A 27,558-nucleotide genomic window follows, 5' to 3' on the forward strand; every position below is an offset into this window, starting at 1 on the left:
TGAGTGCTGGTCATGCCTTGAAATGGGTCTCTGAATGAGCTAGACTTGAAAGAGGAGAGACGTGTAGGCTGAGAGATGCATGGCTTGTGACCAGGAAAGGGTCACGGTGAGAGAATTGAAGGTAACAATCCAGCAAAGGCAGCCACTGAACAGAAGCAGGAAGAAAATCTCAGATTTTGTTCTGAAAATGGGCAGCTGAGCTCATTGGAGATTTTGGAGTGGGGATGTTCCTTAGTGCTCTGTGGCTGCTTTGGCAATGAGGAGCCCCTAGTAATGCATGCTACTGAAATCACCTCATCACCACAAACAGGACCTCGTAATTATCCTCATAATGCAGTTGGACAAACTCAAAGGGCCACCAATTTCCAGCCTGGACAGGAAGAGTATGTAGCCAGCACTCATTTCTCCCTGCTGGTCTCACAGCAACAGGCAGATATTTTTCCTCCTCTGCCTCTCTTAGTACTTCCCAGAAGGCATCAGAGGTACTTTATATGGATAGGATGAGACCCCAGCCAAAGAGTTTCCCAGCCCCCAAACCTGGCAGCATCACTAGTTCTACCACCTGACAGTGCTGAGCTCCTGCTAGGTGACCACAGGCCGATGACACAAAGGGTGAAACACATAGCTGGGAAATGTGGGATGCCAGATAGGGACTGGCAGTGGTGCAGCTCCTGAGGAGAGGGGGTGAAGGGACATGGAGGACAACAAAGTGCAGCCAGGGGCAGAGTGGGCTGGCAACTCCTATGGAGTGCAGGGAGGAGGGATTTGCACACTTACTCCAGGACATCCCTGTTGAACTGCTTCTTGCTGTTGCCCAGGAACTCCCCGATCATCTGGCGGCTGAGGCCCTTCCGCTGGAGCAGGAAATGTGCCACCCCTATGGGGGTGTCTGGGATGAAGCCTCGGGAGATCAGGAACTGGATCCCTTTGTCTGGGTTTCTGGAAGGGAAGGACAGACACATGGTGAGTTTGCATGGACTCTTGCAGGCATTGTGTCTTGCATCAATGCAGCCCATGGGTGTGCCTGGGCTCCTATGAATTCACATATGTCAGGAGTGGGACTGGTTGGGGTGAGGAAAAGTAATTTCCTGTGTGCCCCCCTAGCTGTTGCTGGGGACCAAAGGATGTCATAGGACCTGCTGTGTCACCTGCTGTCACCTGGTAATCACAAGTGGCATCCTACTGCCACAAAGAATTCTGCTGCATTGTACCATGTTTTTAAGTGACTCTTCTGCCACCAATCTGCTCCAAAGGGCTCTTTCCTCTGGGAAGAAACTTAGAAGACATTGCTGTCATGGTCTATGGGCAAATGAGGCAAAAGACTTCAAGGGGGATAACCAAAACTGGAAATTTTTCTGTTAAAAAATAATTTTGTTTTTCATACATTTTCAAGGTTCATTGTTGAGTAATACTTTTTTACCTTCCTCACCTGTGCTTGACGTTGGCTGCCTGAACAGAAATCCCATACACAGATTTGCTTATCTCTTCCTCCACTTCTCCCACCCTTAGCTATGTTTTTCTTCCCTTCTCTATTGATTGACACCCTCAGGCAGAAATCTTTGTGTGTGAGAGCAGACACCCAGAGAATGCTTTGTGAGAAGGGAGGGAGCAGTGTGCAGCTCCCAGACAGAGGGCTTTTCTCCCTCTGTGGCTGTGAGCATCTCTTTGAGAACAGGTCTGGTGCTGAGTGGGCCTGATTGCCTGGCTGTGGGAGTGATTTTGTGCTTCTCAGTGTGCCAGTGCCTATGCCTGCACACACAGCTCTTACAGAAGCAGAGTGGTTTGGGTTGAGAATGACCTTTAAAGGCCATCTACTCCAACCCTCCTGCAGTAAGTGGGGACATTTTCAACTAGATAATGCTGCTCAGAGATCCCTCCAACCTGATCTTGTATATCTCCAGGGATGAGGCATCCACCACCTCTCTGTGCAACCTGTGCCAGTGTTTCACCACCTTCATTGTAAAAATCTCCTTCCTTACATCTGCTTGAAACCAGCCCTCCTTCAGTTTAACACCATTACCCCTGGTTCTATTGCCAGAGGCCCTGAAAAAACATCTGTCCCCATCTTTCTTCCTGGTTTATAAGACCCTGTGTATCCTGAGAGTGGCTGTGATGCTACATGGTGCCTGTCTCACAGTGCAGGGAGGAGCAAAAGGTACATTTGTACTGTGCAGGAAGTTTTCTTCCTATATTTCAGTCTGTCCCACTGAAGGGTCTTTATCATGATGCACTGTGCTGAGGTGAATCACTGCAGTGGCAGGAAGATTGCCACATTTCTTTGGTTCTCTGAGCTGGTGGGTGGAGAGAGGTAAGGGGGTGACTTAATGAAATGATGTCATGCTTCCATCATTAATCCAAATTCAGGATTCTTTGTCAAGGCTCAAGGAATGAGTTTGCTCAGACAGTTTCCTGGGGTGAGGAAAGAATAGGATGAGATTTCAGAGCACATGAATGCATGATGTGCACAGGCACAGACTGTGACATTGTCAGGTGGTGAAGTATGTGGGTGAGCAACATATGTCTAGCTATAAAGGGATCAGCATTCAGCAGAATGGCCTGCTCCTTACAGGGGCCTCAAGGGCATGTAAAAAGTAGGTGGGCTTGAAATAGTTCTGCTTACTCTGTAATGTCAAAAGAAAATATCCTGGGCAGTGTGGCATCCCTGGGGAGAGGGCTGCAAGAACAGTCAGCACATTGAATTTGTAAATAGGAGAGGTGCAAAATCTGATACAGAAAACTCCAAGCCCTCTTTAGGGAAAATTAAAAATGCACCTTCTTTATTATCACACAGACCTCTTGGTTCACCATTGAAGAGTACAGGTAAAGTTCCCTGCTAAGTGCAAAGGTGATATGGCTGGGACACAAGTCAAACTAAGCAACAGGGATTCACAAAATGCATATCCACCTGCATATTTTGGTATTTGGCAAGGGACAGTAAGGTGTTCACAACATGAGGATGAGCTCAGTTACACCTGTGTGACTCCAAAGTCACTGCACTGATTTTGGATCCACTCCAGAGGAGCTGAGAGCCGAATAGCCAGAAATTGCACACACACTGGCATGGACGTGCAAGTTTCATTTGAGATGGTACACACAATGCCATCAGAGGATGCAGGATAGAACAGTCCAGCTGTGACAGCACTCCTGCACTGCCTAGACTATAACTCAAATTTTCTTTCACTAACAGCAGCCTTTCGTCAGTTTTTCCCAAGATTCAATTTGTTCTGATAGCAATACAGCATCTCTGCCACTGAACATCTGCAGATGTATCCCATGTAGTGCAGCATGTAGCTTTTACCCAGATGTGCAGCAGACAACTGCACTCCCCTCTCTCCTGAGCTATCCATTTTTGGTGTTGCAGGGGTGTTAAGCAGAGCCAGCAAATGCTGTGGGATTCCTCAGCTCCTGCTGGCTTTCCCTGTGCCCACGCAGCCAGCTGCCCACACACACTGAGCTATTACAGCAGTGCTGCATCATGAAGCACTCGCCATTCCAGGGATTTCACCCCCTCACAGTGCAGCAGGGATGGGGGAAGTGCCACCACTGCATTCATGTGTTCCCAGAAGCCAGGAAAAAGGATGTGTGCACACACACAGCCTCATGCCCTATGGATCAGTGCCCACATCTCAAACCCCACAACAGTAAGCTGGCTTCTTCCTGGAAATAGATAGGGAAAGCAACAACTGAATAACTGCAGAAGCTTAATGGCCCTCCCAGCCCCTTGGATAGGAAGTCACAAGGGGGACATGTCCCCTAGATACTGCTCAGAGATTGAAGAAAGGCATCATTCCCCAGAGCTAACAGCTTATTTTCCTCACTCCTGTCCTCCAACTTGTACTTAGAACTGGAAATATGCTCTGTAAGAGTCCCAAATCTTTTTGACCTAACATCAATCCACTTCTGGATGTGCTCTCAGACCAACCCTAAAAACCTTTCTTCCTGGTCCAGGCCTCCTGGAGTCCACAGCCTCCATGGTACATGTACAAAATTCCTGTGCACTGCCCCTTTGTCTGTGAAAAACTCCTGCCTAGGACTGCATAATGATCAGTCCTTGCTTTGACTAAAATGCCCACGCTAATGCATGGAAAAACGCTCTCCTAGTATGGGTACATTACATCCTCATTATTAGGGGACTCAGATGGAAACAAAGACAGAGAAATGAGAGTGTGATAATAAAGCAAAACCCAGTGTACTTCTCGTGGCTTGTTTAGATGAGAAAAGTCTCATCAGAAGGCAATGAGCAAATCTAAATCTCCTTAAAGGAGCTCAACTACTTTCTGCCAATGCACACATGGCCCTGTTGAATTAACCTCTTCGAGGGTAATCTCTGCTCTGCTTTTGCTTTCACACCTACAGCCTTCTCATAGGATGTCAGACTCAGGTATGTGAGTGACTAGACCTGGTCTGTCAGGTGAAAACCTACCCAAATATCTGAGGGAAAATGACAGCCAAGGATATAATTTTGTCATTATGACTCATACTGGGCTAGTTAAGTCTGTCTCTCTCTTTACTTGGAATTGTCTGTCTGTCTCTCTCTTTACTTGGAATTGTCCTGTGTTAAGTAACCAGGGCTGGGTTTACAGTCCCAGCTCTGTTTGTTCCTTTGCAACAGAGTGTAGCAGAGTGATCCCATGCTCAGCTGGTGGATGCCAAATGAGCCCCATCTGGAACTGAAGGTTCAGTGAATTGTGAGAGTATGGGTACTATTCATGGGCTTGTTCCTGTGTTAGGCAGAAGAGAAGGACAGTACTTGGGAGAATTTAGGGGAATTGGCTTCTGGGAAGCCAACCTGTGTTGTGCATTGCATACTGAGATGAATAGGAATGAACTTCCCTGGAGATGGATCTAGCCCAAGAGCCTGCCATCATCTGTTCTTGTGAGGCATGACACAGGCTGGGAAACAGAGGAAGAGTCACTTACATGTTGAAGAGGTTCAGCCCAATGCGGTAAAGGCGTTTCCTCATGGTGTCTGTGGAAAGCGTGGGGGACTTGCAGCTGGCTGGGTTCTCGCAGTGGTACCTCGGCAGACTGAGGATCATGGCCTGCAGGGCTTCTTTTGAGGACACCTCAGAGGCTGACTTGGCTGAGGTGGAGGTGCTGCTGCTGCTCAGCTGCTCTGAGTTGTCTGCATTCTCAGACTCCAAGCCTTTGCTTTGCCCTGCCTCATTGCTTGCATCAAACTGGAGCTTCTGCACGGCCATCTGATCCGGCTCAGCACTGCTGTCCCCCGTGCCATTGGTACTGACATCCACCTCGGTGGAAGGGAGGCTGTTCTCAGGTAAGCTCTCTGGGGCAGAGGGCAGTTCACTGGCTTCTCCCTCCCCTTCTTCTGGGCTTTCTTCAGCCTTGGTGGCTGGAGAGAGCCCAGCTTGGTCGTTGCTGCTGAGACAGTTTGCCATGGACACCGAGGTAGATGATGAGACAGAGATGTTCTTATTGTCAATCTGAACTGTGACGTCTCGAAAAGCCATCATGAGAGTGCTGCTGCTCTTGGGTAGAGTATCTGGCAGGAGACCTTCCTCTTTCTCCTGATCCTGCAGCTCAGCTTCTAAGTCTTGGTTTGGCTGCATGGAGCTGGCGCTGAAGGTCTCCCTGATCTGGTAGGAGCCCCCGTCCTGCAGGGAGCACATGGTCTTCAGGCTCCAGGTGCTGAGGGCATCATCGATGGATTTGGCCAGGGACTGAACTTGTTCCGTGAAGGAGTCCTCCAGCTCAGTCAGCGCCCCACTGATGGTGGCAGGCAGGGATGGGGACCTCACCAGTGGGATGCCCACGAAGTTGTACCCCTCCACCAGGGCCTTCTCTGCGGAGAAGCTCTCCGAGTTCTGCACGCGCACTTTCCGCAGGGAGATGCGGCGCGGCATGCGGCTCTCCAGCAGGGAGTTGCGGATCTTCTCAAAGTTCTTGCTGAGCTGGTACTGCCTGAAGGCCGTCTGGATGGTGCAAGCTGCCCTGCGAGACACCAGGTGGCCGCCGTATTTGTGCTCTAGCATTTCGATCTGGAAAACACAGAGCAGGGAGTTAGGTTGTGCTAATTGCCTCCTGGTGCCTTCTTGTTGCCCAACATCCTGCAGTGATTAGTCTTCAACGACTGTCAAAGGAACTTCTGACACTGAATTAGCTTTTCCCTGCAGTGCCATGCCCCTGATTTCAACAGAAGGTTCTCATTTGGGCATGACTGGCAAAATCATCAGCACCATGAGCTTCTTCACAGCTGTAATGGGATCCTGCCCCTTCCCAGAGTGCCAGCTATAAAAGCTGGAGTGAGTCTGCAGGTGCCCTTCCCTTGCAGACTCACTTCTGATGGCCTTTAGGGCAAGTTCATCACTGCAAATACAATGTTCCAGCAATGTGTTTTCCTGCTCAGGAATTATCAAGCATTATCCCTTGTCTCAGAGTGTTACTAATGCTTCTCCCCCCTTGATTAGGAAATATACCCACTAAGTGAGAAATCACTCAGAAAAAAGAGAAGAAAATTTAATTTTTAAATGCTGAGAATGCTGGCTTGCTCTAGCAGTTAATGAGAAATATAAACTTCCATTTAAGTTAGTGGAGGCTGGGTTTGTTCTGAATTTGTGTCTTTTGAAAAGTACTCTGAATCTCAAAGTGTCTTCCTTTTTGATATCTGAGTTTTTCAGGTGTCAGCCAACAATGAAAAGAAAAATACCCAGAAGAAGAAAGACTCTCAGTTTTGAAAGGTTAAAAAATCTGAATTTTAAATGTTGAGACAGGAAAATAAAAACATATAGAAGGAGGATTTACCTGAGCTGATAAAGACAAACACATGTAAACACATCAGCACACACCATCTCAACTGGCTTCAGCAAAGCAGGTATGTATGGTTGTTCCTGTAGTCTAGAATTTAAACTTACTGGTAATGCCCCACTCTTCCTCTGCAGCTGGGTTTTCACTAACACGTTCCAGGAGAATGGCAGGTGATTTGGTTCCAATGAGTGACTGACAGAGGACAAGGGGGACAGTGTGAAGATGAAGGTGGAAGATGAGGTTAAAATAAAAAAAAGAATGAACTCAAACTACCTTCACTGAGGTTTAGGCTGAACTGTGAGATAAACTCCACATCATTGATACTCTACAGGGCAGAGTGCAGGTGTAGACTGTAGTGCTAATATGTGAGTGCACACATCTGGAAAAACTAAAAAAGATGAAGGGCAAGACTGAGAGTGAAGTCAGTCCTGAATTAGCAGAGGATTCACTGCATCAGTCATGTGGTGAATATCAGCTTGTTAGCAGAACCAAAGGATGAGTTTTACTGACTGCATCCTCATCCCCAGACATACCACTTGTCCCTCACCATGCCTTCTTGGCCCAGTGCTCAGTTTGAAAAACTGAGCTCCACAAGATCTGATTTTAAGTGCAAATTGATTTCACAGTCAAAGTGGGACTGAGGCATGAGCCTCAGCTCAGAGAGTCATGTCGTGTCACCTGCTTCCTTCTTCTTTTTCATAAGGTGACGTAAGTTACAGATAAAATCACCAGTGATGTAGGTACATGTGAAATCTGGTCTGACAGCTGTGAGAAGTGTAAATGACCCCTGGCATCTTTCCAATACTAACTCCTCTGGAAATAGAGGAAGATAATGTGACCTTGGGAGATGACAGGCAGAGAGGAACAATATAAACCCAGCCTTATTGTGCCTGCCCTGGTATCCTGGCTGTGGAGCAAGTACTGGGAGGCTGACATTTATGGAAGAGAGTGGGATGGGGAGCACATCCTTTCATATTTCCCTCTCTGGACATGAAGCAGGGACTTTCCCCTTGTGCTCAAACATCAGGGAGGCTTCTGGTTTTTGTCTGCCTTGCCCTTGAGCTTGCAGTCTGTCCAAGGTGAACATCGAAACCCAGCACTAAGAAATACCAGCAATTTTCTTAGGGATGGGCTTGCCTACTGCAGTTGCAGAGGTAGCTGGCTCAGAGCTCTGCTTACCCCTAATTTAAAGAACATTTGACTAATGCTTTCACTACTGCCCTCCCAGAAAAGGTCTGCATAAATGTTGCTAAAAATCACCCCCACAATAATCTTGGATACAGTGTCATTTACCACAAGACCTGTCAGTTTTGGATGAACAAGGACATCTTAAATGCTGCCATGAAACCAACATTCCTGACACGTGTATTTAAAGTTGGCCTGCCTGGAAAGAGACTGAACTATCCCTTGAGCAGGAAGTCTCAGGCAGATAAATGTAAATTAAACCAGTAAGCTGCAAAGGTCCAACCCAGACAGTTATTACTGACAACCAACCGTGAGCACTTAAAATAATGATCTGGTTAATGAAAATGTAGAGCTAATTGTGTAAGGAGGGAAGAGGAAGAAATGGGAGGGACAGAATAACAGTAAAATGCAAAATAAAGCAGAAGCAAGAGCCTTACAATTATCTGAGGTTTCCAAGGAGGTGACAGACATTCTGAAAACATGAAATTCATATGCTCTGATCTTATTAGAGGCCAAGACAAGATGTCATTGCTGATCTGAAGTAAAAGGCCAGTTTATCTCATGCAAGGACAGTGCCAAAAATGGCAGGCTTTAATAGCTAGTGAGGAGAGACCCTTCTAAAGGTCTAAAGGAACAGAGTACCTATCAGTACCTCAATAAAAAAAAATCAACAGCTTTTTGCAGCCCATAATCTCAGTCCTCCCAGAGGACTAAGGCATTAAGGAGCAGAATTAACCTGAAGTGAGAGGACTTCTCAGCTAGTCTGTTTTCCAGCTCATACCAGGGGTGCAGGGTTGGGTTCTGCATGTGGTCCACTGCCAACTGGCATTGTCCAAAACAAAGGGAAATACTCTCAGCAAGGGGAATCCTACAGTATCTTTCAGCAGGCATAAGAGGACAGGGACTGTTCCAAGGGATGCTTGAGAAGACTGGCAGGACCAGATGCAGCATCCCCTTAGAAAGAAACGCCCTCCCCACCCTTGTTTGGTACCAGTGGGTCTCTGTTTCTTTTTCTTTGCTGTTTATTGATGACTGAGACATACTCATTTGCTGTCAGATTGAGCTAAGTGACAGTCCAAAGGAATTAAGGATTTCACACAGCTGTAGCCTGTGCTCTTCCTCTCCAGAGGAAGAAAGGACATCTGTTAGCAGCACAACAGTCATGGGTAATGGAGATGTATGTCTGGATGGCTGGAGGAACCTTCTCTTCCCATCTGAGAGCCAAGAAAGGCCAGGCATGATTGGCCTTCTCTGGCTCCTAATAAACCCCATGAATCACAAGTAATTGCCTACTTAAAGCCACTCTTCTCTGGGGAATGATCTGACAGCCAGCACCAAAGGAAGGGAAAAGCAGGAGGGGGCTCAGGGGGATCTCAAAGAATAATTAGCTTAATACATTTCTGGCCTCAGTATGAACAACTCCTTCTGAGCAATTCAGGCCTTGAATTAGAAATGGCTGCAAAATATTCATTGCCATGAGGGATTGCATACAAAGGGAGATTTAACAAGGTCAAAGCAAGCCAAAAGGCAAGCCAAACTGCAGGCCTGGATATGGCCAGACATTTGAGGTGCACTGTCCATGGCTTTGTTGCCCATAGGCATAAATTTATAAATCTGCCAGGAGAGACCACGGCCTTATCTTATTCTCAGTTAGCACTAGTTTTCCACCCATGTTGGCACAGAGCAGGGTGATGGGCCACCATTCTACAACCAGAAAAGAATCAGGCTCAGAACAAAATCTGAGTCACTCAAGGCAGTGCATGCATCATTAAAAAAACCAAAAATATAAAGAAAAAAAGACATACAAAGCATACATATTCTCTATCACTCATTCTTAATGCTTTTCCCTCCCTCCAGCTTCTCACAATGGAAGGACATTGCTATAAGGGATATTTGTTAATGGAGTGTTTTCCTTCATCCATGGGACACCTGCTGCCCTTCAACACAGCCCAAAGGTATGTGTGACTGAAAGCATGCTCCTCTTTCCTGTGGTCCCCTGCATTTTCCCAACATTACTGTAGAGTCTAAGCACAATGGAACTTTAGTTCATGAGTCTCTGTTCCAACCTCCCACCATAAAGTACTTCTGCTCTGTGCACTGTCAGAATTCTCTGTTTCATGGGGTAGGGATAAAGGAGAGCCACAAAGCCACACACCAACTCTCTAGGATGATGCTGAGGGGCAACAACTGGTCCAAGCCTTGCAGAGGAGGCTGCACTTTACCCTCCTTTCTTACTAGCACTCAGTCATCTCTCAAAAGGTAAATGTGACTTCAGTTGTGCAGTGAGACTAAAAATGTCTCCTTCCACCCCTTTCTCTTACTGTAAGTTTTATTCCTGTATTACAAATTCTGCTGTAAGTAGGGTTCTAGTGGAACAGGGCTGTGCAGGTCCTATCACCCTTCTTCCCATTCAAGAAAACTACCTTGAAATTGATAGGAATACCCACAAAAACATAAACTAGGTATACTACAGTGCAAAAGTGGAAGCATTAGTACTCTTCAATGCCTGAAAATCCCTCCTTCCAGAGATGGAGGCAATTCACTGAAGACATCCATGAGTCTGGAGGGGCCCACAAATTGTAGGGCCCCTTTGCTGTGAGAAAAAGGGCTCCACCAAGGAGATAGGCTCAGTCCCTGCAAGGTCAGTTCTGTGAGGCACCAGACATTAATGAACCATCAGCTAAACATGTCTGTCTTGTTCACATGCATCCAGGGCAGACTTGGCCTCTGCTGCAAGAACAGTGATATGAGAACATGACCTTAAAGCTAAAATAACACAGGACAGACAATCCCGAGGACAAACCAGAGCAGCTCTAGGATATTGAGGAGGCTAAGCCCATATATAGCAGTCAAGATGTGGCCCACCCTGAAGATATGTCACATAAGCTTGTGAAGCCAGTTAATTAGTCTCTCTTATTTTTTTTTTTCCTGGTGTGAAGCAAGAATTCTGTCTGAGTTGAGTATGCAGTATTTTGAGAAAGAGCTAAAGATCCAAGGTGTCTCTTGCTCAGAAGTCTGTTGGGCCACTGGTCTGACATGTATGTTTAGGGACATCATCTGTGCCTTGAGGGAAATGGTAGAGAGATGTCCCAGAAGTAGCAGCTTCTTCTGTGGAAACCTCATTAGCTGAGACCCTTCAGCTGCAATAGCACAGCTTCCACTGAACCCTCCCCCTGAACATAATCTGGACACTGCCACTAGTGCTCACTTGTCCTCCTCACCTCACAAGCTGCAGGGTCTGCAGATCCTACAATCTCTGGTTGAGCTGCCTTCCCTGCCAAAAGGCACAAATGATGCATTAGGTTCTGTTTTGACAGCAGCTGTCCTGGACTGTAATCTGAAGCGATGAGGAGGAGGGGAACACTTTTCACCTGTGAGGGAGGAGGCCAGCAGCTTAGCCTGTCCCACTGTCTCCTGCTGGGAGTCCACTGGGAGATGCAGCTAGAGATGGGCACGCTTGTGCTCTGCTCTGCACTTAGGCTGTAGCCTCAGGCACAGAAGGCAACTTCTAGGACTGAATAATTTTCTCTCAGCCTGGTAAACTTGCCTATCTCTCCAGCATCCTCCTCTGGACTAAGGGCAGTGGTGGCAGCAGTGCACAAACATCATGGTAGATGCTGTGCAGGACACCATGGAATAAACCCCTCTTCTCCTGAAAGCTCATGCTAATGCAGAAGTGTGCTGGGGGCCTGCCCTGCATTATCCAAGATGGCAAGACGGTTCTTGGAGACTCTCCCATGAGAGTCATTTGGCACAACCAGTTGCTGGGAGCCCTACGGACACTTGTAGTGCACTTGTGAGCAAGGCACTGCCCTTGGATGCTGCTGCTCTTGGCTGCCTGCCACAACTGGGTTTCTAGGTCCATTTTGGACCACTGAATCCAGGCAAGGAGGAGCAGACACCAGCAAGGGTGGAAGGGTGACTCAGAGGCGGGGAAGCTACTTCCTCCATCAGCCTGACATACCCAAAGGGCAGGTCAGGCAGGGCAGAAGCTCTGGGTGAACAAAAGGCTCACGTGTTTGCTGAGAGTCGTTCCACCACGGTGCCAACGCAGTCCCACCCGTCCCATCCCCTTCTCCCACAGCCTGAGGAGGAGGAAGCCTCGGTACCTGTTTATTCTTTAGGTCAAGGGAGAGCTCATAATCGGAGGCAGCCGCGTGGGAACACGAGGCCGCCCCTTTGCTGCGCTGCACTCGCACAGGGGAGCCCGTGTGGTGGAGGCTCGCCTTCTGCACCAGAGGGGAACCCCCCGCTGCCTGCTCTTCGTGGAGCTCCTCCCGCGGGGCTTTTAGCGTCAGGGTGTCGGACCTGCCTTCCTGGCCACTCTGTCTGCCGGCCTCCTTCGGATCCTCCGTTTCACAGCCGGCTCTCCTGCTGCTGGAACCGCTGGGATCGTCACTGTGAACAAAACGCAACGTTTCGCTTGGTTTATTTGTATTATATTTGATGGATCAGCATGTTTATTGTTTGCTACACCCATCACCCTGAGCTGCCTTTTAAGTGGCTGGGGAGCCTGGGCTGCCAGAGCTCTCCTCCAGTGATGGATCAGGGCTGGAGGCTGATCCCTCTCCAAGGGCAAGAGCCCCTGTATGAACCAACCCTGTGACTCCTCCAGCTGCCTGGCTGCCTTTGCTCCTGGTGCTGCAGCTGGAGGGGGTGTCATGACACCCAAGTCAGGTGTCATGGCCTGTGGACATCTCTCCTGGCAATCACCCCTGCTGCCTATTGCTCAGCATCTCTGCACGTCCCATCTGGCATGGAGCCTGGATCCCAAGAAACCAGTTTTCCCTTGGGCTTTCTAAGGGCATGTGGGAAATGAGGCAGGGGCAGCTGAATGTTGCTGAGTTTCCAGAGAAACTCTTGGAGAGTTGAGAATATAAAGGGGCAGCAGAGCCAGCCAGCCCTGAGATCCTGAGTCTTTGGAGAGTGTCTCCAATACAGCCACAGCAGACTCAGAGCTTCCATGAAAGAAGCTGCCTTCTTCTGACCCACAAATTGCTGTGCCACTGAGATCTTCTGTAGAAAGGAACGTTGTCTTTTCTCCTGTCAGCCACAGCAGCAGTTGTGTGAAACCAGGGCCTGACAACAGTGCACTCTAAAAGAGCTATCTTGCTCCAGGCAGGATGGGATTAGCATATGTCTGATCCATTGAAGTGGTGAGGAAGTCTGTACTTAACCCTTCTTGCCAAGTGTATTCCTAAGTCATCTGATTTCAAACAAGATTTTCTTATTCTGGGGTTCTGTTCAAGCCATGAGAGTGTTTGTTCATTGTTACCTTAGCCTCCTTCCTGTGGCTACAGAGGAATGATGTATGATTTCTGAGAGTGTGCAAGCCCACATGGACTCTGGCTGCTACTGCACCAAGTCATCAGACACAGCTCCACTGGTTTCCAAGGGATGAGCATTCAGCTGAGAACAACATCCAGTTTGGAAATAATTACTACAGAACCAATGCATTTATTTTCACTGAAACCAAGGATGTGTATTGCCTTCCATACTTAAACACTACTAAATTCTTTCATTTGCTTCTGAAGCATCTCTTTCTCTTGGATTTGTTCCACATAAAACCAGTTCTGCTATCAACTGGATGCTAAATAATTTTATGATTGGTGTTGATATCAGAGCAAAAAGGGGGAAATTAGATATGATTTTATATAGTGCCCAAATTACTCAGAAGCTTATTACTTATCTCATTTTCAAAAGTGCTGTAAGCCCTTAAGAGTCCAAATCTTCTAGCTGTAAATAGACCTTGCCTCCTAAGCTTCTGAGCACTTTTTCACACTCACTAGTACTTTAGAAGTACTAGTAGAAGTTTATTCTCTCCAATGGCAGCTTTTCTGTTCAACAGATTAACAGCCAAATTTAGAAATTTTCCCACAGTTTCTAAGAAGGCTCCAAATCTGATGAGCCAGACACCACCACAACTTCAGAATTAAGAAAGATGAAGGATTTAAATGTAGGAAGTTTCTTCTTTTATACACATGCCTACAGTCACCGGTTAGACATAAAAAAAATTCACAGAAGAAATCAGTCTCTTACATAAATGCTACATAACCAACTTTGTTAAAACACATTAAAATGATGTTTTTGCATACTCATCATCAGGAAAGACATTAAAATGAGGCATAATGCTGTTCTTTTAGGTTGAACACCTATCAAAGTTGGCATTGTTCTATTTCTGATGCTACAATTTTCTCCACACCTAAAGATATTTTTAACTCTTTATTTTTAATTATTTCTCATCTCTGTCTACCCACATTGCAGGAAATCTTACTAAAGGACTTTTCCCTTACATATCTCACTGTAACATTTTTATTGGCAGCCCCTGTAATACCTATTCTGATTTTAACCAGCAGAGCAGCAATTTTTATCCTCAGCCTAAGGGATGATCAGGTGCCATAGATTTGATCACATTTTCACTGTTTTTCTGAGGACTCCACTGGCTGCTCTGGGTAGAACATGGAGTGTGTGTAAGTTTTCAGAGCTCAATCCCACTGCTCTATAAGGAGGATGTCACCTCTGGTGGGTGCATCTCTCTGCTTGGTTTTCTGTCACATACAGTGTAGAGCCTGAGTGAGTAACATTCACAGTGACAGGATATCCTGCATCCACTGCCAACACACAAGTAAAACCAGCAGGCTTTGCAGAATCAGACTAACCTAGACTGGGAGGGAAGGCTGGGTCTCTCCTCCAACTCCCTGCTCAAAGAAGGGACATTTTCAGAGGCAGATAAAATTAATCTGAGTATTTTCCAGTCAGGTCTTAAATACTTCCAGACATGAAGGTTCCCCAGGCTCTCCCCCCAGCCTGGAGCCATCAATCCCTGCCCCAGCAACACTGTAAGAGGGCTGGTCTCCAGCCTAGCCACAGCTTTCCCCAGGTCAATTCTGACCCTGGCCAATGGCACAGGCTCAAGAAGCCTCCTTTAACCTCCTTTAGCATTGAGGTCATTCCTCAAGACACAGCAGGGCCCTAAGACTGCAAGGACTCTTCAGCCACAGATGTGTGAGAAGCACCATCCACCCCAGCACTGCTGTCCCAAGGCATTACTGATGCCCCTAAGGAGTGTGCTGGACAAGGACACCAGCTAAGCACACAAACACATTAACCTTGCCTTCCTCCTCCATGCCCAGTGGACACAGCCATACAGAATGAACTGTGCCTGTGCAAGGAATTTCCTCAGGGTCAAAATTCAGTCACATCAAAAGCAGATTCCACTAGAGCACTCAAAGGCATTTTTCAGCTAGATGTTTTTATGCTAAATATAAAGATTTTAACCCCGTGCTGGTTTGGCTGTGGTGCTATCCAGAATGCAATAGCAAACACTCTTGCTGAAGTGGGAATAATTTCTATATATTCTGTTGTGGGGAAAAAAAAAAAAAAAAAAAATGGCTGAACCACGGAACCATTTTAAAATTACTTCAGTATGAAAAAATCTGGAGGAAAACAAAAAAAGCAGACTTACTTCACCTTTGAACAAACCTGGGAAATTTCAACTTCAGTTATAACTTCAGTGATTTATAAGCAGTGGAAAAAGGGGTAAAGCCTGGTTTTGGTTAGCAGTCTCAATAATTACCATTACAGCCCTATGGTTCCACTTACCAAACCTGTATTTCTCCCAGGTTTACTCTCATCTTGTTTCTGAGGAAGAGTTTTGGGAAGGCTTATTCTTTGTTCTTTAGTAGCAATGACTGATAAAGCCCCAAATAAGCAATAAAATACGTTGCTAAAGATCAAAACTAATGCTACAATTAAATAAATAAAAACTTAACAATCCTTACATTTTCCCTCTGTCCTGAGTGACACAGCTGATTTGCATTGGTAACAAAATTGTTAAAAAAAAAAAAAAAAAAAAAGAAGGCTCAGGAGCTAGTATAGTCACAGTAACTAAAAAACAAACAGTAAAAAAAAAGTAAGTAGGGCAAGGAAAGAAAGCATAAGAAAGAAAGTATAGCATCAAAGATCTCTGGGGAAAAGATGTTATTAAGCAAATTAGGGGGATTCACTTGCTTTCCCTTGGCCAGTAAGCAGTCAGACTCCCTGGCTGTGGGATGAAAAAAGGGAAAGGAGCTATTGCATGTACTGTTTCTTGGATGAGAAAATTGGTGTAACCAACTGTAATAATTAAAAGTCCCATGCAGAGTCCAAGGTGTGAATCCCAAAGTCCCAGCCAAACTCCAATTAGGTCAATTTAGTTGGAATCCCAGCATCACCCCTGCAGTTTCAGCTGTAGTAAGAGTTCTTCACTTGCCTTCACTTCACTTCAAGTGTCATAAGCCTCCATTACTCACAGCTTTCACAGTCACACAATCAGGTTGAGAAGGTTTGTAATTTCTTTGAATTCTGTTTGATTCACAGTTGCAATATTAATGTAAATTGCTTGCAATCAGGTGAAAAGGAAGATATCAAATTCAGCTGTTCTCTTCTTCCCAGATGATCCTACATGACTTTTATAACCCATAACGAGCCTGGTCACTGCTACAAACAGATTCCATCTGCTGTGAGAAATATCTCTGATGTTTCAGGTATGTCCTGTTCATTTGCACTGCTGACTTGTGTATGCCTGCTGCAGACAGATTTGTTAACAGAAATGGTTACCACAGACAAGCTGACTCAGGGCTTATATAAAGTACTATTCCCAGTCTAGCATTTCAAAACAGGAATATCAGGGCTGTGAGCTACATCCCAGTACTTGTTTCAAGAAGGCAGGATGGTAAAAAAGGTCTCACTGAGACAATTCAGCTGGCACCCATAAATATTTTTATTTAGCACAAGTAAATCAGACTTCTGATACTCAGCTTTTATGTGCAAGTTTCTCAGGAAGATTTTATACAAGGATTAGAGTTAGGGAAGGATGAGAAGAGAAGATGGACGAGAAATGTTGTAACAGTGAGGGATTTTTATTACTCTTTTTTCTCCCTCCCTGCTTCTTTGGAAGCATAAAGACCAAATCGATGATGATAAATTATCAAGCTAGAGGAGCCACTTGCCCATTTCTAGCCAGGTGAGCTCCCCATGTCTGCACAGGGCTGTTGTGTCACTGTCTGTCCTGGGAGAGATATGATTGCTTTGCACTTGCTACAGGATCAGGGTGTTGCACTTCCTTGCACACTCCTCAACACCTCTTTACTGCTGGAAATACATGTTACAGCTGGGAAACAGCTGCACTTCTAATTGACAGCTGTGGAGGTGAGCCATGGTTATCTATTGCAAATTGATGTCAGGCTTAGACATTCCCATACTTCATGACTTGAGAAACAACACACAGCCCTTACCCCTGAAACATTTCAAGGCAATTTCAGGGCAGACCTGCAGGCAGGAACACACAGGTTGGATGCTCCAGACATCACATTCCATGGCACCACTGTCAAACACCAGAATCAGTTCATGGTCTCAGAGGAATTTTCAGAGCTCTCAGAAAAGTGTTTGCAGGGTGGCTGAGTGGCTAAAGAGGCTCAAGGACCAGAAGAGTGACTCATCTCAAGGCCATAATGTTAGTCCTATAAGAAATTAAAACTGAGTTTCTCACTGATCAGAGCTACAGAGCTCGCATGTGGTCACCACACAAAAGTCATATCTTTGCTCCTTCCCTCCTTTTCCAATTAAAAAAAATGCAATTTAATAAGAGCAGTAGCAGAGTAACAGGAAATAGCAGTGGCACCTCTGGATTTGGTGAGTGGTTTAAGAAAGAAGAAGAGGATGTTCTTATTGCCAGGTACAATGGTTATGCAAAAAGGTCTAGCTAATCATACAGAAGGAAGCTGTGGCTGTGAGGTGAGTACAAAAGTGCTGGGGAGGCTAATCTTAGCTCTTTTTTGTGTCCTTGTGTCACTCCAGGAGAAATCCATATTTCTGTTTCCCATGTATAACTTACCAAATGCCTTCTTCATGGTATTCAATGTCAGTGAGCAGGACTGTGACCTGTAACTGAGGCCAAGGCTACCTGGATTAGTTGTGAAAAACCACAAAAAATTTATGCATCCATTTCACAGTGCTCCTTATGAGGATTGGTTGGTTATTGTACACATACTATTCTTAAATTGCTGTAAGTGATTAATGGCCTGATTAATTGCCTTTCGTGGTCTTACATGAGACTTCAAAGCTTCAGAGATGTCAGAATAAAATAAACCCTACAAAGTACAACATAGTAAATTAGAAAAAGAGTTCAGTTGCTAATGTCAGTAGAATGGAGTCCAGACCCCAAGTTTGCAAGAACCTGTCCTTCCTCTGTCTTTCCTAAGCTTCCCTGCTCAGCCAAAAAAAAAAAAAAAAAAAAAAAAAAAGGAAAATCAACTGCTGACTTAGCAGGGTCCAAAATGCCTTTTCAGTTTATTTCATTTCAGTGTTCCCTTAGGACACCCATGGGTTCATCAGAATTCAATGGGAAAAAAAATGGCTGAGAAAGGCTTGGTAATATATTATGGGATCTTTTCAAGGTTCAGAGATTTCTGACATGCAGGGAGCCTAAGTGCACAAGAATTGCTTCTGATTTGGTTATAATTTCAAGTTTTAAGGTGGTTTGGAGGCAATGCTTCCTGCTGAAACTGATGGAAGGCAAAAGTCTCTCCTGTCAGAAAGGCAGGGAACTTGGAACTTGATCCTGGCAAATCATCCCTTGCCAGCCAAGCTGCACTTTTCTCAGTCTCCCCCAACAAAGACAAATAAAAGAACAATATTGTGATTTTGTCTACATTCACATAACACCTTGCAAAGCAGTGGCATCAAGCCATCTTCTCACATTAGTTTTACTCAGGAGGAATTAATGGTAAGTTGCCAAGCTCATCACCCATCCCAGAATATATTACTTATTTTATAAAAGGTCTTCACACACACCTGTAAAATAGATTTGACAGCATGGTACAGTAAATATATTGGAAATCAATTAAATTTAACATTCTTTAGCATGGACTGAACCAGGCAACATCTTTTCAGCATCACTTGAAGTGGTTTGGGTGAGATGTACATTAAGCAGACAGGGAATGTAATAATACTAGCAAGAGCCTCCTGTCCCAGAGAGACCAACATGCCAAAGTCAGGCCCTTCATTTCAGATTTAGTCTTTAAACTTGATCCCCTTCTGCTGTGCAATTCCCACACTGTTGTGGTGTTGCACCTTTTGCTGCAGAACAGCACTACAGGAACTAAATATATCTGAAGCACCCCATGCCCTGCTGGTGCAAAGATGATTGTCCAGGTGTCAGACTGGGCTGGCTGCCAGTCTGAGGGCCTGGCTCTCCATGGCAGATTTCATCTACCAGAGGACTAAGATCTCTATTTTCCAAGAGGACAGGTTCCTCCAGAGGGTGGTTTGGAGTAGCTAAGGCAGCTCTGACTTTATGAGAAATGGTGCTCACGGTGCAAGGCTGGCTGTGCTGGGTGGTGTGGGTGGCTGTGTTGTAGTTTTTTTCTTATAGTTCCTACATGTGTCTGGATGCCACCTCAGAATGGCACTTGAGCCACCTCTCTGGCACACTCCTTCCTCTTCCCATCCATGCCTCCTGTTTCACCAGCTGCAGTGCACAAGGTGCAGCTCAGGAAGTGGAGCCCCTTTCTGAGCTTGGCACCCTAGGCTGGTTGCTGTGCTGTCTCTGCAAGTTAAACAGAATTCCCACAGCCTGGCACTGCAGACAAGGTCACTTGTGGCTGCTTTGAACAGGGGACCTGTTCTTCACTGAGGTGTGAAGAGCACCAAGTGGACACTGAAGGCATAGGAGGTCCTCCTCTGCAGGGTTTAATTACCTTTATTTTAACCCCAGACCTCTCTTGCCTCTGCAATGTTTGGTAAACACGACCTTTTAGAGAAGGAAAAAGCAGATGGCATCCTGCATTAGTGTAACTGCCCACTCAGCACCCCAGGAAAGAGAAACTTGGCTTCTCAGCAGCAGTCTTTCTGCCACTTTGAGTCAGATCTCTTGGCTCCCCATCCCTGAGGCAGGTTTGAACATCACCAAATTCGCTGATAAAAGCCTGCTGGTGCAATCATGCAGAAGATAGAATTTCACTGCTAAAATGAGATGAATCCAGGACTGGGTAGCAGCAGAGTCTCTACAAGGCAAGGAGAGCTTGCATGTCCCTCAGCCCATTTCTCTCCCAGTCCAGCAGTGAGCTGGGTGAGGGACATGGCTCTTGGCATTTATAAACATAGCCAAGGGCTTCTGCAATCTTCTGTTTTTTACCTGCTGTGGCAGACTCCAGGTTGGACTGCACCTCTGGGCTATTTCCTAAGGGATCAGGGCCATTGATTTGTGAAGATGGTGAGTGAGCCACTTCCCAGGTAGATCTTGGTTTAACTCAGATAAATTTTATTTCTATTCTGAAATATCTCAACTATTTAATCTCTTGTGATTACTGCAACCCAGTAGAAGGTCATTGCTTGTGTTAATCCAAACAGAAAGAAGCCTTGTTCTCCTCAACATAAAAGAGTAACACAGCCATAAATCACCATCTCTCTCAATACAGACAATCCAAACAGCATTCACCAGCTTTATCCATATTTTAACTTTGCCACTGTGTTCAGATCTAGAGGCTTGCACTGCCCTTTGGCTGAAGACCAAGATAGAAACAGCAGGGTTAGCATTCCTTCCTCCTTTCCCCAGTGCAGTGGCCACCCCCACAGCCTTATGCAGTAGGCACAAAGCTCTACTTTTCCAGTTTTTAACCTATTTTGTCTCTGCTGCTTCACTTACACTCTGATCCACTTCATGTCACATTTCTTCCCTGAGGTCCCATCTCTTTTTCTTTTTTTTTCACTCCCATTTGGAAAACAGGATGACTTAGCAACTTACATATTTGATCACACAAGCTCAGTTTTCCCTATGGTGCCTCAACTTTTCTTACCTATGAGGAATGGAAATTATTTCTACCCTTATTCTCTGTACTCAGACATAGAACTTTTGGGGCAAGATCACATAAAAACCCATGAAGTTTGCCTAGATTCAACCAATTCTACTGTATTGTTGAGCAGTATCCTAGCTGGTGTTTTAAATGGCTTTATTCCTGTGGATTGCACCTTCCTCAGTGGAGGATCTAGGCCAATATGCTCTATTTTAGGACATTCTGTAACATCTTTATTAGATCCAGTTGTGCTGTAACAGCACAGAGGTGTTTTTCACAACACCATTCTGGTTTGTGCATCTCAACCTGCCACTCTCACATCAATGCATTTTGGGAAATTACAGGAATTGGTTTTATTTTGCCAATCACCTCTGGAGACGTGGAAAAAAGCACTAGCAGTGTATACACAGGGTAGCCTATCCCCATCTTTCCTCTTTCTGCAAAAGAGGGAATGAGAGATACTGCAGTCAACCCAGATACATAGACAAAAACCAAGTGTGGGAGATAACAAAGATATCACACAGCTCTAACCACCAGGTAATTAGTTTCCAGTGGGATGATGGTACAATCTCTGTGTCTAAAGAATCAAGGTGCCAAGCAGAAGTGGTTCAAAGTTCAGTGTGCTCCCCTTCAGCATTTCAGACTCTTCAGTTCTTCCTGAAGCATATTAAAATCTGCCAGGGCCACATGCAGGAGAAGGAATTCTAGTGCACAGAGATGTTTTTCCAAAGGCAGAGTTTAATGTATCTGAGCACGGAGCCTGTCCCATAGGGCTGACCAGAACCTTCACAGAAATGGTTAGTGTTGCAGAGCACCAAAAAGACAAAGGTTTTTGGATTGACATCACACTACAAGAAAATGTGTAATAAAAGGCCACAGTCTCATTGTGTCACTGCCAAAGAATGCTGGCATGAACAGGATTATTCCAGCCAAGAGACCTGCTCATTTATCTCCTGCTCATATGTTCTCGTTCCCTACAGTTCCTTCTTTCATTTACACTATTTTTCATCTTTCTGCTTTTCCTGTTATTCTTTTTCTCTGCATAATATATGTTTGCCATCCATTCCTCTTACAGTAGCACTGTAATATTTGTTAGGATGAGTGTCTCCCCCTTTCTTTCTCCTTGACTCTTTTTTTTCCATCTCTTTGCCCTATCTGTCTCTGCCTTGCAAGCCATTAACAAGTATGTGGACAGAGGGTCCACAGAAACCACCTGTCCAGTTCAGCAGAGCACACCTTGGTGTACAAAAGGTCTGGAATGGCTCCATTTTGGGGTGGGTGCATCTTGACTGATGCAGATCAGGTCAGACAATACTAGCAGAAGATATGGATGAATGGTGTGAGCTCCACCACAGTCCATCTGCCATTATTTCACAAAGCATCTGTGACCCTTTTCTAGTGCTAAGATACAGGGCAATTTACAAGCCTGGCACAGCTCCTTCTCATACATGTCTGTAGCATTATCACACAGAAAACACAGGATAGAACAGGTGTTGATGCTGCATTCCCCTGGCCTGGTACCAAAAAGTTGCCATGGTATGGGCAAGAAATTCTTTGCAATATAGGAGAGAGAACATGAGGATGATCTGCAATCCAGGGTGAACTGCCTGGTATAAAAGGCACTAACTGATCTCAACAGCTGTTGAAAGTGGCTCCCAAGCTGTAAAGCTGGCTATGATTGATCCTCTTTCACACATATTACCATGGCCCCAGAAACAGCAAGTACTGGCACATGTGGGAGAACAGCACTTGAATCCAACTCTACATTCTTCTAAGGCAGGACCCACAGAACCAGCAGGGGAAAATAAAGAGCTGGAAGAACATGTGGCCAGACAATGGCTGGATACAGCTTCAGGGTCTCAGAAAATGTGTCTGATGGGCATCTTTGCAGTTTCAAAATAGGATACTTCAAGCATGTTTTCTTCAGCCTCTCCTAGCATCTTCCACGTTCCTGAAGAAAGATGTTGATGAGGAAGCAAAGCAACCAATGTGACAGGGAGACTCCAGATTCCATCAGAAATATTTTTTTTCCTGTTGAAAAGCCAATCTATTCCTCACTTTACTTTACACCCTCATATTCTCCACACTTGCCTGAAAGTATCTGTACCAGCTGTTGGAGAGGAGCAGGGAAATGCCTGTGTGGGAGAGAGTGCCAAAACATCCTGGTGGAGCTCCTTTACAGGACTGAGACAATGCATCTGAAACTGATCTCCTGTTTCTTTGGATGCTTCCAGAAAGCCATTCCTCCCAGCTCCCAGTACTAGAAGATTTCCCAACTATACCTCCCTGCAAGAGATTCCCAAGGTTGTTGGTAACTATGATGTTAAGGATGTTTTTTAAAATATTTTTCACTTATAATCGCGAGTGTTTCCATATTTATCCTAAATCTACATTCACTACATAAACATCATTGTGATTCTGGACTTAGGCTCCTGCAAAACAACTGAAGCTGCTAGAACTCACTGTACAAAACTGTACAAAATTCCCATAAAAAGTGAGGAATCTGTTCACTCCCAAGCCTAGGAAGAGTTCAACTCTGGGTCTAGACATTACTCTTGGCCCACATATTTGTGTCAGACTGAAATCAAAACTCTGAAAACTGTGAGCTGGGGGAATATTTATGTGAACTTTGCTGACCCATCTCTGCCTGCTTGCAGCTTCCCTGCAACCTCCAATGGTACTGTGTGGAACAGGATTATTAAGTCTACAGGGATAGAAGAATAAGAGATGAGCTGTTAAGAAGCAATAAAAAAAAAATCTTCACTTCATGCCCATGACCTCAATAAGGAAAAGAAATGAGAAACACAAACAGGATGTGCTAGCAAAGCAGAAATGTTGCTTAAACTTATGTGTGTTTCCAAAAGCAGTGCTCTGGGGGACTTTGTGGGGAGTGAAAGAAGTCAGATTCATTGGCTTTGTGTATGGTCATTTGTCCTTAGAGTACACAAGACCATGGATGCAGGGGCTTGCTTTGCACTGGCATATCCACATCTGGTTAAGATTAAGCTGGAGCCTTCTTCATTAAGAATCAGAGAAGAATTCAGGCTCCATGGTCCATTAATTGCAGGAACATGCACTTGACACTGCCAGCTGGGGGCCAATTAGACAGAGTTGTTAGGTTTCTCTAAGTGGAAGGTTACAGATCTGATTTGATACAGACTAGAATCATCATCATGCTTCACACTGGAGCCAAAGCCACAGAACAGCTCTGAGCTGAGACAACGCACTGACCTCCAGATTCTATATACAACATCCTGCCAGCAATCCTAAATCAGAAATTATAATTTCTCATTTCATGAACTGGATTTGCATTTGTCACATCAGGCATGGTCAGTCTTTCACAAGTACAGATAAAGTGTTGAGTAGCTCAGTTGTTTAACTGTAATGCTTAAAGAGTGATGGATACTGGTGGAAAATCATCACTGTCCAGCTGTTTACCAAGGTACTTCAGTAATGTCCAGAGTGAGCATCCACTTGAGTGGTTCAGCTCTCAACAGATTAAAGGGCCTCAGCCTTAAGGGACATTACAATCACAGCCCAAACAAGGTCTGGGGATTTCTCAGAAGAATCTAACTGTTGGAGAACTAAAGTGACCCAAAGGCAAAGTGAGAGCTTTGTAGTGGAAGGAGAGATGCTCCTGTGCTACAGCAGTGAGGAGTCAAAGAGAGACGTGATGCTGTGGCTGTGCAGTGGATAAAATTCTTGGCTCCTTTGTGCCAACATCTTCCAACATGAAGATTGCCAGAGGACAAAGAAAAAATGAATGTTCAATCAAAACAAAGAGTTCAGGTAAAGAGTCATGAAGAGTCAGAGACAGAGAAGTCCAGAAGTAAATTAAATCAGATTTTGGGCTTTAAGTGCTTTATGTGCTACTGAGAGTACAGCATACTCATGCATCTCAAAGAGCTATCAAGAAAGATGTTTGAAGGTTTGAACAAACTGTCCAAAATCTGTCCATTCACTTATCAGCCTCTCACATATAAAAATGGAACAACCAGCACCAAGGGCTTCCTCCAGCAAGAACACACATTTCCATTTCAGTACTTTGGTAAGTCACAAGTAGGGCAAGAAGGAATTTCTCCAGAAATGCAAGGAAGGCTGGTTTGGAGAAGTAGCCAATGGTCCACATGTCTCCTTACCACTAACTGCTGCCAGGAAGCAGCCAATCTGTTATGGTGACTAATCCAGCAGGCACTTTAGAAATGAGTCCACAGTGGTTCAAAGTTCAAACCATATTGAGTTATCATTTCATTGGTCCACTCTCATGAAGCACACACTTTGCAAATTTGTGGCACTAATAATGTTTTAACCCTGATCTAGGCATCAGTGTCCCTATTGGAAAGTGTGGAAAATATGAACAGAGCTTGTCCAACTTTTCCAAAGATATTTCAGATCCAAGCCCTTCCAGAAGACTACTCTCTCCTCCTGAGAGAATTCTGTCTCCTTTGCCTTAAAAGCAGGTCAGGTCTCATCTGCACTTCTTCCACAATGCTTCAGCACTACAGTGTTCTTCCCAAGTCCATTGTCAGAGCAGACCTGCCCCTGATGCTTAAAGTTTTCTGCAGAACTTTTCCCATCACAGGAGGAGAGGTGATTTTCTGCTGATTTCCTATTCAGCACCACAGAGGCAGACTCCAAAAAGCCTATGAAAGGCAACTGAATGAATATACTGTTCCCTCCAATTGTGACTCCATCATTTCCTCTCATTACTCTAATAGAAACAAATCTTTCTCATCTCAGCCCTATTACCTCACACAAAGGAAAATGGCATGTAATCCTTTTAGAACTGGGCTGCTGCTGGACACATTTTAAGGTCATTGTTCTGGGATGCCAGTCTCCACTCTATGTGACTGGGAGAAGTGGGAAATGCAATTACTAGGCTATTCAAATCCCTAGAATGAAACCCTGCCATTAATAGGCAAAAGCCAGTGAGAAAGAGCCATTGCTTTATGAAATTACAGGGTTTGGCTAAATTAGAGTCTAATCAGCACCTCAGCAAAGGAGCAGGGTTAGCTCCTACTGCCATCCCTTGAGTTTCTTGATATCTCTCAACCTGATATTTGGCACCCCCAATGGAAACTCAAGATGGCTTATGGTCATGAAGTCAGTGGTGTACAAGTCAAGTGGAGACAAAGGTGAAGGATTTATACTGTCCTTTGATATGGGAAAGCCCTTAGAGTTCAGAAAAAGAAATCTGGCTGCTGCTGCCATCACCTCATCCTGTACTTTGGCTCTGAGATTTTGGCAGAATCTGGGATCAAATCTGTCTCTTAATATTCATGGCCTACAGCACCAGTTTTGCTAATTGCTGGTGCAACCCAGCTAAGCAGCCAGGTGGGAAATTTGCATTGCTAAACTCATGGAGCTGCAACTTGCCCACAAGGAATTCACACGCTGGAGGAGAGAAGGGGTCTAGCTCTGCTTGTGGCAGTCAGTGAAGCAAAGCAGAACAAGATGAGTGGGAATAATCTCAACCACCTCATTGAGCTGGCTTCTGTTGAATGGTTAGACACTGACATGTTCCTAATCATTCCCATCCATGTGAAGCCAAGGCATTTTTAGCTGGCAGCAAAGAAAGAGCAAAAAATATTTCAGAGAAATGTTAGGAAAGACCACACAAGAACAATAATGGCCATCACAAACTAGAAGCAGAGACAAAATTTGTCCCAGATTGTTCCTGGCAGTCAACCTCCAACTGCTGTTATTCCCTGCATTTGCTTTTCCTCCTGCCCCTCTCTTGAGCTGCATGGCAGCTCCTGCTAGTCTCTGATTGCTGTCAGACAGTCCCTCATCTCACTGTTTTGATGTCCCTTCTCTTTCTCCTTCTCTTCTGTGTTTTTCCTGTCTCCCAAAGGATTCCTGTCTCACAAGATGAGTCTGAGCTCCTGCTGAAAACAGAGCCACTCTAGCAGGTCCCAGACAGAAGGGATGTGGGCTGAGATACAGTTCCTGCTAGAGCAGGAGAAAGCAGCTGATCACCACTGGAGTCTCCAAGTCCCTTGAAGAGCTGAGAGTCACTTCCCTGTTTATGCTCTTTATTAGTCCCTATTCTCTTTAATCGGCTTAGACTGATGAGCCGAGGCAGCGGTGGGGATCAGCCGGGCTGTTTAATTAAAGGATTGCAGCTCAGCCTTGCAGTTTGGGGGTTTGTGTAAATGAGCTGCAAGTACATTATTTAATCTGCTGTGCAGAGAGGAGTTGGGGCATTAATGAAGCAAACTCTAATTAAAACTAGATGGCTGATGGTTATTAGTGGCATCAGTTCTGACAGGATTGATCTCATTTAGAGAAACCATCAGGAAGGGGAAAAGAGAATAAACCCGAGCTGCTATATCAGAATTCACAGCAGCACCACTTGTGACTGGCTGTCCATTCAGTGGGACTCAGAAGAGCTGCAGAGGGAGCCCCTGTGTACCAGGTTCTCTCACCAGGAGCTCTGATGAGCAGATTTAACTCATATTCTTGGCTCACCTAGATCTGATTGCATATTCAGGCTGTCTGACCAACATATTTCAGTCTTGATTGACTTTTGTTCTTCCTTGGTTCAATGGTGAACCTCTTCATTATTTGAGCAGTGACAGACTCTAAATGATAAGATGAACTTCTCCTAGAAGCCTACTGAGCCATTCCAGAACACCATACAGATATGAGCTCCATGTTGACTCTGTGTTTTTCCCTCTCTGACATTCTTTTGCCTTCCTCACTGCTTTGTACCTGTTTATAGCTGTTACAGCAAGCTCACATCATTTGACACAGGTAAAAATGCTTCCCCCAC

At 45.2% G+C, this 27,558-nt stretch overlaps 2 protein-coding genes across 5 annotated transcripts in view; one reads left to right on the top strand and one right to left on the bottom strand.

Annotated features, from left to right (window-relative positions):
* Positions 1–27,558, bottom strand: part of IQSEC3 (IQ motif and Sec7 domain ArfGEF 3) — a 95,759-nt gene that overhangs the window by 25,176 nt on the left and 43,025 nt on the right. For all 4 annotated transcript variants that reach the window (XM_079304755.1, XM_079304758.1, XM_079304756.1 and 1 more), the window contains exons 3-5: positions 12,060–12,348; positions 4,921–5,999; positions 778–939 (exon numbers count right to left, since the gene is read on the bottom strand). In XM_079304755.1, the coding sequence (XP_079160881.1) occupies positions 778–939; positions 4,921–5,999; positions 12,060–12,348 (1,530 nt within the window). The remainder of the gene's footprint in view (positions 1–777; positions 940–4,920; positions 6,000–12,059; positions 12,349–27,558) is intronic.
* The window catches only part of WASHC1 (WASH complex subunit 1), a 106,047-nt gene continuing 94,872 nt past the window's right edge, over positions 16,384–27,558 (top strand). Inside the window, exon 1 of the mRNA XM_079304762.1 lies at positions 16,384–16,475. Coding sequence (XP_079160888.1) covers positions 16,394–16,475 — 82 coding nt within the window. The 5' untranslated portion in view covers positions 16,384–16,393. The remainder of the gene's footprint in view (positions 16,476–27,558) is intronic.

The sequence above is a fragment of the Erithacus rubecula genome, assembly GCF_903797595.1.
Source record: "Erithacus rubecula genome assembly, chromosome: 4".
Taxonomy (NCBI): Eukaryota; Metazoa; Chordata; class Aves; order Passeriformes; family Muscicapidae; genus Erithacus; species Erithacus rubecula.